Source organism: Plasmodium inui, assembly GCF_000524495.1.
Source record: "Plasmodium inui San Antonio 1 unplaced genomic scaffold supercont1.136, whole genome shotgun sequence".
In the NCBI taxonomy this organism is placed as follows: Eukaryota; Apicomplexa; class Aconoidasida; order Haemosporida; family Plasmodiidae; genus Plasmodium; species Plasmodium inui.
In genome coordinates, this window is record NW_008481970.1 from 1 (window position 1) to 11,079 (window position 11,079).

The 11,079-nt window shown below is 44.9% G+C and overlaps 4 protein-coding genes across 4 annotated transcripts; all 4 read left to right on the forward strand.

Moving 5' to 3' along the window:
* Positions 1-2,160: 2,160 nt before the first annotated feature.
* C922_05686 (hypothetical protein) lies at positions 2,161-2,324 on the forward strand (the record flags this gene model as incomplete). Its single annotated transcript, XM_008821257.1, has 1 exon — positions 2,161-2,324. A coding segment is annotated over one exon (164 nt), but the record flags the coding sequence as incomplete, so codon positions are not given.
* Positions 2,325-4,095: 1,771 nt separating this feature from the next.
* Positions 4,096-4,483, forward strand: C922_05687 (hypothetical protein; the record flags this gene model as incomplete). The annotated part of the gene is made up of 2 exons (XM_008821258.1): positions 4,096-4,146; positions 4,226-4,483. 2 exons carry the CDS (start codon positions 4,096-4,098, stop codon positions 4,481-4,483), a joined length of 309 nt encoding a protein of 102 aa, XP_008819480.1.
* A 229-nt stretch (positions 4,484-4,712) lies between these two features.
* C922_05688 (hypothetical protein) lies at positions 4,713-4,976 on the forward strand (the record flags this gene model as incomplete). Its single annotated transcript, XM_008821259.1, has 1 exon — positions 4,713-4,976. One exon carries the CDS (start codon positions 4,713-4,715, stop codon positions 4,974-4,976), a length of 264 nt encoding a protein of 87 aa, XP_008819481.1.
* A 1,178-nt stretch (positions 4,977-6,154) lies between these two features.
* Positions 6,155-7,795, forward strand: C922_05689 (hypothetical protein; the record flags this gene model as incomplete). The annotated part of the gene is made up of 1 exon (XM_008821260.1): positions 6,155-7,795. The coding sequence occupies one exon, from the start codon at positions 6,155-6,157 to the stop codon at positions 7,793-7,795; it is 1,641 nt and encodes a 546-aa protein (XP_008819482.1).
* Positions 7,796-11,079: the final 3,284 nt, after the last annotated feature.

Sequence of the window (11,079 nt, forward strand, 5' to 3'; positions counted from 1 at the left end):
GGGAAATTGTAGGTTTTTTATTGAATATGTTACGTTTTCAAAATCTAATTAAACAGAAGCAATAGAGCACAACTTAAGCATAAAGGTTCTAATAGTTAAATAATTTTTACAGCCGGTGTACAGCAGTCACTTCACCTTATATGTTAACTAGTCTGTATAGTTCTTTTGCCTAATCTTATACTATATTAAGGATTTGTGATAAATATATTTATTCCATAACTGCTAGATATCAATGAATGCAATTTAGGAACAAAAGAATGATTATTACCTCTCTAAGAAGAAACTGAAGATATGTTAAATTATTTGTCATATTAACGACTGATTATTAAATCCAACAGAATTCAGAAGAGCAAGAGGTCCAAGAGAATAAGCTCCTTGAGAGGTGAACAGTCAAAATTATAGTAACAATAATCAAGGAAGCTATGAATTAAACTATATAGTATTAAGGATTAGACAAAAAATCCAAGAAATATAAGCAGAAATGATATCCAAGTCGAATATTCTCCATATAATAATACGAATAAGAAAACTGCAACAACAATAAGCAGGCAAACTTATACTCCTCCACAGCATGTCTGATTAGGAAAATATGCAACTACCAAATAGCCAAACAACGTCATCTATATAATACTATTAAATATAATGCAAACAAAAAATACGGAAGAATAAATGGACTGGTTAAGGATTCTTATATATCAGAAGAAACCAGAACTAGGTAATAAAGAAACGACTCTTAAACTTAAGCCCCTATCAGGAAGGTAAAAAATGTATATCTTCCTCCAACCCCACAGAAGCAAAGGGAATAATAAAAGATAAATAATCTCAACCCAAGTCACCTATTGGAAGCAAGTAAATGAACAATTAGAAAAATGACAAGGTGATATCTTATATCCCCTAAGTATTTAGTCTTATCATAGCTACCACTAGTGGACAAGTCAGGTGAACTCAGAGCAACACGTAACCACAAGCCTACTAAATAGGAGTTTTTCGTTATAATCATAAGAATCCCAGATATCTGACTATCAGAAAATTAAGCAGCGCTAGAACTCAGGAGCCGCCCCCCAACAATCAAAACGAAATGAACAGACATAAGAATCCAACGGATATATGATACCAACTGGTAAACCATGAAATTATAAGTCACAACTTATTAGACAAGTTTCAAGAATAAGTGGAATTGATATATCCCTCCCCCCATATGACAAACAAATAACAAATCATGAGGACCAAAAAGGTAAGATCGGGTTAAAAGCAGGTTAATAATTATAGGGTCTAGCGTCAATTTATTGTTCATGATCCAGAGGAAGATACCAGCAGCAGTGTCTTACAGATGCCCCCAAAATAAGAAAATCACGTGTCAAAGTAATAGCGACTTTAATATCTCAATCCACATAATCAACAAAACCGAATCCCATCACCGCAGAACAAAATCCCCCAGAGAAAGGGTCACAACTAACGGGAACAAAAAATGTAGGGCTCCTATCACAAGAGACCAAATAAACAACATACCAAAGTAATCCTTACAGGAAGAATCACCGCCTCGACCGAAGTAAAGGATAACTCAACCCCTATTTGTCAGACATAATGAAAACCATATCCACTATCAGGAGGTACCATAAAGGTAGAGGAACGGATAAATCCTTAATAATATCTAAGGTTGAATGAATGAACTGCAGCCCCGAGACCTAAGAAATCGGGAAAGAATAGAAATAGGAGTCTCCCGATCCTAAGCACAAGCCGGAGTTCAACGAGCAAATTCCCAACTCGCCCAAACAAAACAAAAAAGAGCAGGCCGAATAGAATCGAAGCATAATAACTAGCCAACATAAAAGTCAACAATTATCAGATAGACGTGGCCAGACGTTGAGTAGTCCTAGTAAAAAAGTAACAAATCCCCCCAGGGGAAGGACTATCCACTAATCAAAAGAGGGTAGGGATGACAAGCGTACAATGAAGCATCCGAATCTCCTAATACCCACAAAATATCGGAAGACTGAGTAACTCATCCAAACCTCTCCCCAGGACAAAATTCAACTAGAGCACTAAAGCAGGAGTCTCAGGAGAACCTTTCTCTCAAAAGGAGGAACATACAAGTCCAAAAGTGAAACCAAGGGGCCTCTCCACACCATAACGAGCACCTCCAACCATTCCCCTCCTCAGCCAAGGAGCTCCACGCAAATATAGAACAGAAGGAACACTCCCTATTCCATAAAAATTCTAATAAAGTAAACATCCTAAACCCCAAAAAGAGGAAAAAAACAAGAAGGTCAAATAGACTGAACCAAAGCTTCAAAGGAGAACAAAAGGCTCATGCTTATGAATAGGTAAAAGTAAGGATCAGTCAAGGGAAATAATCACAGTAAACCAACATCAGATAGGAAAACACTCCCCAAAACCCGAGACAGGGCGTTTAACGAAGCACATCCCTAGGATCATAAGCAGAGAGGAGACTTAGGGAACATGGATCCTGCCACATAAAGTAGATCTGCAGAACTTCATGACCAATCTGGGTCTTCATTCCCGGGAAAGGGAATCAGTAAACCCATAACTCCAAGGCATACAAGAAGTGTCCCAAACAGTCTAATCTCGAAGACTCTCTCAAAAGTGCCAAAATACTGACTCGACCAAGCTACAACTAGAGCGTACCAACAGAAGGGCAGGACTCTCCGGAGCAGCAGTAAATACCCCCGACGAATCCAACTAAAGAAGTCAGGACCCAACAGGAAAGATGGGCGCCGCAATACACCGAAGTGGCAGCAGCACAACAGGGGACGTCCCAAAAAGTAAGTAACAATCCAAGCGTACCTGGACCGTAAGAAAAAGTCCCCGTATCACCTTCAATAGGTGTAAAATCCAGAATAGAATCCACTCAACAGAACCTCACGACATAAGAAAGACTATTAATGGCACCAAAAAGGTCAAGTCGAATACTGATACATCAGAGAAAAGCTGATTAAGGCTCCCCCAAGCAACCCCAATATTATGAAGAGGTAATATCCCAAAGACTTAACCCCAGTACGACCTAAACAGTAAAACGACTCCCTCGAAGAGCGTTTCGGCGAAGGGCAGTACCCCCCTCTTTCAGACAATAACAGCAAGTCAACAGACAAGTCAAGGACACGGAGGGACAAGCCGATAATTCCCTCCCAAGGATAAATCAATCCCAGAAATTAACAGCCGTTTTTAGAAATATTAGTGTGCAATTTTAAGACTTAGTAGCGACATAGGAAGAAGAAAAGATGCACTGAAAAGACAGACCCCGAGCAAGATCCCAAACAGGAAGAGGAAACGGAGAAAAACCCTCCCGAGTCAGAAAGGCAAAACAAACAGAAAGCTCGAGACTAAAGCTGGACCATCAAAGCAGAAGAATAACAAGGACTGATCCATGACCACTTGATTCTCTGGGACCTCATCGAGAGGGAACTAAAAAAACCACGAAACACCCGATCCCGGGCCAGGACAGAGCATCGAACCCACGTAAGGGGAGACATTGAAACCTCAGCCGAGTCTTGATAGAGTTAATCTGGAGGGTAGAGAGAAGAAATACCAAAACTGGAGGGACAAACTAAGAAGGACCCCAGACGGGGAGTGAATAGTCCTTTCCCTCAGGAGGCTGAAGGATCCAGGGGCAGAAGGGGAGCTATGAAATCTGAAGATGAAGCAGCTAGAGCAGGAGGACCCCCCTGGGCGTGACCCCATGATAGGAGGAGAAGGAGCAGATCTATTTCAGAATGGGGCTTCGGCCAAATGAAGGCAAATAACGGGAGGTATAAGCCCGCCCTCTCCAAAATCCTAGGGATAAAGAAAATAAGAGGAGTGGGTAGCTTTAAATAAATCTGAAGAACGAAGTCTCAGATTTTTGAACACCTCTAAAGCGGACTCCAACGACAAGATCAGATTTTACAACAAAGGGAAACCTTACTTCAAGAAGATGATACCGCCAGAAGCCAAAGAATAGGGTAGAAGCAGAGACACATCGCGAAATAAGAACATTAAGAACGCGGCCAAATTCCTCCCAGGAAAAATCCTAGAAGACACTTTCCTCCAACCCAAAGCCACACCCAAAGAACATGGGATGGAGGAAAGCGAAGGATCATGAAGCCGGAAGCTACTCACGGCGCAAACCTCGACGAAATAGGCTCAAAGGTAAGGTTATATGGCCGTTAAAACAAGGACCGACCGAAGCGATCAAACAGGATAGCTAATAAATCGACTATCTCATAAGATAAAGGAGAAGGACGAAAATCTCGAAGAAAGCAACAAGGAGCAGGAACGCAGAATAGGCACTATTCTCCAAGCCAGCCAACAAAGGATCAATAGCTCCAGATGTCCCAATCAAGGACTCCCCAAACGAAGATGCCCCAGAACTGACCGACTTGATCCAGAAGCCGGACAACAGCAGATGAGCCAGTCAACTCCCGGACCAGGAAAGAGCCATAGGAGGGAGTATATAGGGACAGAACAACAGACGTCCTCACCGTAAAGGGAGGACGGGCAGTTCCTGAATGAAATCGTTGAGAGCAGGAGTACCCAATCTCACTCGAAGTAGGGAGTAGGACAGCTGGAGTCTGATAATAACTGAGATGGAATACTACAGGAAATATCAGCAGAACACGGCAGCAACAGGCAACTCTTAGAAGAAGAACAAACCCACTCAACCCAACACACCAGATATTAATCTGAGGAAGACAAAATCTCGAGGGAGGATCAATATGAGGCGTGGGAGAACCGGAGCACAGGATAAACAACTTCGAATCGAAGGAACCTCACCCACCACAAGAGAATCAACCAGAGCAACACTCCTGGTGACGACAAGCTCAAGACACCTTGGACAGACGACTAGGAAAGGACGAATAGCAACAGGTGAAGGCGCAAGGAGACAATCAGACCCAAAGACGCAGAATAATCTCAGAAGAGACAGCAGAAATTCGAATCTATGGAGTAAGGTCAGGAGGAAGGCATCAGGCATGAGATAGAACGGACAAGTTCTTCCAGGAGCGAATCGCGAACGAGAGTAAAAAAGGAGCTCACTAGTCAAGAAACCTTCTGACTGAAGAGATGGATGAATTATCTCAGGAGGGGACGCAGCACCAGCACGAGAGGTAAAAGCGAAGGATGATAGAAATTGAGGAGAGACGATGTTAGTCAGAGAGATAAGGAAAATCAAAAGGTAAGGATCGAAACAAAAAGGCAGCAACTCCCAAGGACCCTCAGGAGGCAACTCCCCAACGCCAAGGGGAGGAGAAGGGTAAAGTCGACAGAGTCAGGATGATGAGGACTGATGACGCTAATCTAAGGGAGGACAAGATAACAGGGACGCTCTCCAGAACACAAAGGGACTAATGGACTCCCAAGAGGAAGGGTTAAATGACAGGTAAGCAGGAAAAATCAACGTGGAAGACTTCGGAAGCAATGAGAGGAAGAGAGGATGACTCAGTCAGAGAGTTTCATGGATGAGGAGAGACCCAAAGAAGAAGGAAAACGGCAACAAGGACCCCTAAATGGCTAGCCTGAAGGGGACAGGAGGAAGATTACGAGGGTTTCCAAGCCGATCCCCACGGAGGGAGTGGAAGCTGAGCATACAAATAGGAGAGGACAGGCCGAAAGTTCACGTATAGGGATCGAGTGAAGAGGAACAGAGGCAAATAATCCAGGGGGGGTAGCAGAATTTCAGGAAAGGATAAAGAAGGAAGACCAGAGGGGCACCCTGAGGGAAGGAGTAGTTCCACTCCTCCGGGCCGGGGTACAATGGACAACGGAGCTCCAGGAAGGTAACGTGGAGGAGGATAGAGGACCAATCCAGGTTAGGCCGGATACGGCTGCCGAGCACCCGCAGCCCTAGCGGAGGGAGGGGTGAGATAATGGACCACGACCAGGGGCAACAGGATCAAAAACAACGGTCAAATCCAAGGGCGGGCAGCTTCGAGAATCAGAAAGGACTAAGGTGAAGCAACATAGAACGTAGAAAGTCATAAGAAAGACGAGGAAGGTCAGACAGAAGTAGGGAAGGTTAGAAAACGGACGAGAAAACTGATACATGAGGAAGGGATAGTGAGCGAGGTACCCGCAATAAGAAGGGACTGGACATCCCGAAACAACCATGCAACTGTGTCGCTGGAGGCCCCACCCTTGGCTAGGAAGGAGCACGGCTGGCATGGAAAAATATTGTCAAGGAACTAGAAACGCACAAGATGGAATGACAGAGGTGGAGGAAAACGAATCGACGAAATGGATGGGATGGTTAGATCACTACGTCAAAGAAGAAAAGGACAAGGAGCTAAAAGAATTATATAACCGAGCCCTAAGAAAGACTCCCCTAGAGGACTGCGGTCACTCGCAATTTAACGGCACAATCCCACCCTGGGACAGGATAGTAACTGATATAATAGACGGGCTGAAGGATGACAAGGCATTAGGAGAGTTACCTTATTTCCTGGAGGAGTCTGGCGGAAGCCTAAAGTCGAGTAAGTTTCCAGATTGGCAGAGCCTCTTGAGGAGAAAAATCTGTCAAGGGGGCGATGCGTTGACGGAATGGATGGGAGCTCTCATCTGTATAATAAAGGGCTTGGAGGAACAGGAACACGACCACCAACCCCCCTGGAACCAACTGCCAGACGCCTGTAGTAACTTCCTGAGAGCCATTAGTTTAGACCACCACCAGCGGAACGACCCAGGAAACACAGACGGGACACGAGCAGGATCCGTGGTGACAGAAAAGGGATCTCCCATAGCGTCTGAACAAGACAGAACCTCCGTGCTGACGCTAGTCCTGAGTATTTATGACGCTTTGACGAGATTATGCCCCCTCTGTGGGCCATATCAGTTAAATAATTGGGTAAAGGACCTGCCCCAGCTTTCGAACGAACAAGCAATCCTATATTGCCGAGTGAGAGAAAAGAGACTAGAATGTAACCCCAAACTGCCATATGAGGGTAACAACAAGGCACATCTCCTCTATAGACCAAGCAGGGGGACAGATCGCAAGAAAATCCCTGATAAGGATCCCCCCGAACGAGCAGAAACTTCACCGATTGAAGATGGAAGGCAACTTCAAGATGCGTCGAAGAATAGGAAACCCCCACAGCCATCAGCCAAAGAGGCAAGGGAGGTACCGTCAGAAGACACAGACGCCTCTAGGGGAACAACAGACAAAGGACAAACACAAGGGGCGTATATAGCCCAACATACCTCAGACCAGTCCCTTCTCGCTCCAGCAACTATGAAGGACCAACAAGCAGAACAGGATCACCTCGCGAGGATACCAGCAAACAGTGGACTGCACCAGACTGAGACAAAAGAGTCCCAAAAAGTCGGCGTATGGAAGCACGGGCAGGGTAGCCAACCCCAGGAGAAGCCTGGGGAAGACTTTGTCGAACACGGGTATGGGTCATTGTTACCCCCCAGTCGACGAAGTAAGGAATTGACTGGGACAGTTGTTGGTTTTGTGGGAGCAATGATATTGGGAGCAGCCGGAATTTATGGACTCTGGAGGATAAAGTATAGACGAGCGGGGGGCACGCCCAGGACACGACTGATCAGCCCGAAATGGGTAGGCTATACAAGGAGGACCTACGTAGAAGGCTTGGGGGGACTCACCCCAGACCAAGCAGAGGAAGACTATCCCCATCAGGCCGGAGTGACCCTGAACGGAACGAATCGTCACAGCAGACCCAACCTAGACAGTAGGCAGGGAACGTCAGGTGGACAGGAATTAATGCATTACACGGACAGAGGTAGACAGATGAGGCATGCGGAGGAGGACATTACAGGTCCGGTGGAGTTGGGTGTGAGATGAATCATTAAGATTGTCTTCAATAGCCTTCCTCGGGCTGTTTGGTATATGAGCCCTTCCCATTGGGGATGATTCAATAAGTCGAGGCTGGATACGGATCCCCCTTGTGGGTCATGGTTCTGAGTCAAAAGAGACCCACCCCGGGAAGGCCAAGATGTCGCCAGACGTTACGTTCTAAGATTTAGGGGTCCTGTAGGATTTGACCCTTGACCACTTGAATCTGAGGACGCGGTGTCAGGATTCTGGGTCAGAAGTGAGTCTGATGATTCTAACGTTTCGGTCAGGACTTAGTTGCAGGGTTCAGGTTCAGGTTTAAGACTCAGGGGTTTAGGTCTAGGTTTCCGGTTTCGGGTTAGAGTTTCAGGATTGGGGGGTAGGGTGTATGGTTAAAGGAGAGAGAATAGTTTTAGGATTAGGATTGGGCATTTAGGATTTGGAGGGGAGGGTCTAGTCTGCGGGGTTCGGGCGTGAGTTTTACAATTCTTGTTTTAGGTCCTGGCTTCACGTCTTAGGTTTACGGTTCTGGGTCTAACGTCCAAGGTCTAGGTTTCAAGGTTTATGGTCTAGGATCACTTTTTAGGCCTTAGGTTTAGGATTCAGCGTCTAGTTTTAGGGTTTGGATTAAGGGTCTAGGTTTCACAGTTTAAGCTTCAGGGTTTAGATTTAGGGTTCAATGTTCAGATTTAGGGTCCAGGGTTTAGGGTTGAGGGTTCAGGCTTTAGGGTTTAGGGTTCAAGTTTCAGGAGTTACGGTTCAGGGTTTAGGGTTGAGGGTTCAGTGTTTAGGGTTCAGGTTTTGGGTTTAGGGTTCAGGGTTCAGGCTTTAGGGTCCACGGTTTATGGTTCCAGGGTTTCGGGTTGAGATTTTAGGGTCTAAGGCTCCGGGGTTTCTTCTTATGTTGTACTTTTGTTGCCTTAATGTTTCTTAGTCCGGTTTCCGTGAGGAAGGGTCACGTTCTAGTTCTCAGTGCTGGTTTTTTTCGCTTCACTGTTCAGTTTTCACTGATGATGGTTCATTGTCTTAGTGTCCAGCCCTTAGGTTTCACATTTCAGGGGTCATGTCCTACTGCTGATGGACTAAGTCCACGTGTTTTGACTTATTTTCTATTTGCTCGGTGTTACTGGTCAGAGGGCATCTTTGACTATTACTGCTGTTCCGGTTAGGGTTCACTCGTGACCGGGTATCTGATTTGGTTCTGGCCCTGGATCCTCAATTTTTAGGCTGGGGGTTTCCTCTTCTGTTCTTAGGAGTTAGATGTCCCATTTCACTTATTCCTCCTATTCCTCTGTTTGCGTACAGTTTAGGTTGGGGGGTTATAGTCTAGGTGGGGCGGGGGGGGCCTGGGGCCCCTGGGTCTAATTCTTAATGCTGGGAGTAGAGGCATCTAGTTTTAGCGACTACAGGCAGGGATCTGGATTCATGGGTTAGGTCTCGTCTCTCATGGATGTAGAGTTCATAGACATTGCTGTAAGGTCGGGAGTGGCTCTTTTATTGGTTATGTCTCGCTCCTTATTCTCTATCTGGGTCGATTTGGAGTTCGGTGGGGTAGCTTCTGGGCTTCAACGCCTGGTGATTTAGTTTCGAGGGGTCAGAATGGGGGTGCCGGGGGGAGTTGTGGGAGTTTGTTGTCATTTTCTAGGGTCCTGGCTTAGGGGGATATTGCTTAAGTTTTGGGGTTCTTTATCAGGGAGTGGGGGTGTGCTGGTCAGAGTGCGTTTTGGTGTTATGGCTTAGGCTTTATTTCCTAGGGATCTCGTTAAAGGGGCTAATCCTCAGATTCCAGTGGTTTCCATTTAGTCTTTTTCTCTCAGGGATTACGGGGTATTTCGGCGCTGCCCGAGGTGAGGGTGTTGTTCCCACTCCTTATTCTTTCAGAGAGTCGGTTGGGGGTTAGAGTCTATAGGCCGTACTCTTCCTGTTTCCTTGGGGAGTTTGTAAGGTTTCCGACTTGGCATCCTAGACTTGTCCTGTTATTATGTACTTGTCAGGTTTTAGCTTTAGGATCTATTCCGAGGTGTTTAGGCCTATTTTTCTTTTTTCGATGTGTGTGGTTCTGAAGCTACGGGTTCCTTCTTAATATTTAGGCGTCAACAGTTACTATACACACTTTAAGCCTTAGGGTCCATACCTTGCCTTTTAAGATTGGGGTTTTTGGTAGTCGTCCTCTCTGCTCTCTTCTTATTAGTCGGTCCCATAATTCTTAGGCTTAAAGCTTCTGTGTTGGCTCAGTTCCCTTACCTTTAGGTTCTTTTCTTTACGGTTCCTCTATTTGCTTTAAGGCCTTAGGTCGCTTTTACTTGTTCTTCTATAACCTGTTCTGTGTAGTTTTGAGTAGTCTTTTCATTTGACTCACCTGTTTGGCTATGTGGTATATGTAACCCCCTTTAGTTCTCAGTTTCGAGGCGTGATACCCTACTCCTTAGTGGGTATGGCTCTGTTTCATATTTAGCCTGTCTTAGGTCATTTCTTGTTGGCTTTCATCCAAGACGGACTCTTGGGGGCGTTTTTTAATTGTAGTATTGCCGAGATATTCTCGCTTGCCCTGATCTGTAATTTTCCTGTTTCAATGGCTACTCCTCCGTCTTTAGTTGTTGAATGTGATCCTGACGACTGAATTGATTCTGGCTAATGCCTGTGGGGGTGGCCCTGACAGAGGTCATCATTTGTTTCCTTTCTGTAGGCCTTAGGATTAGCGGCCGGTTGTGGCTTTCTTATTGGGTCGTGATGAATCTTTAGGGAGTGATGATAACCGATCTTACGTATCAAAATGAATTCGCCTTTATAATTCTTTGATTTTAGCTTTTACTAAAAAATAACTATCAATACAGTAAGTGAGTTAGCCTGTATATCTACATATGTATGCATTTCTGGAGGAATTAGATATAATTCCTTTATTCTTTAATGAGATTACAGCTACTGATTCCTAATAAGCCAAATAATATCTCTAATATCTTAAAAAAACAAAACAAAATAAAAGGAGCACATAAGCTAATTCGAATTCGTCAATAGTAGCCCTTGAAATAATCATGGAGGATTGTGGGCATCACTGGAAGACAATCATATATACGTCCTTCCTGTGAAGGGGGTTGTATCATGTGCTGAATCCTACTAGACTTTTCCTTTATCATTTTTCCGATTGGATTTTGATGTGGAGCTGCTCTTGTATTTAACATGACTATTATTGGAATGCCTTTGTGCTATTAAGACAGGGTTACTTCTAATCAAATATTATCTACAAATATAATAATATTTCTTCTGTAGTCATCGATTTAGTGGTCCCTTTCTCC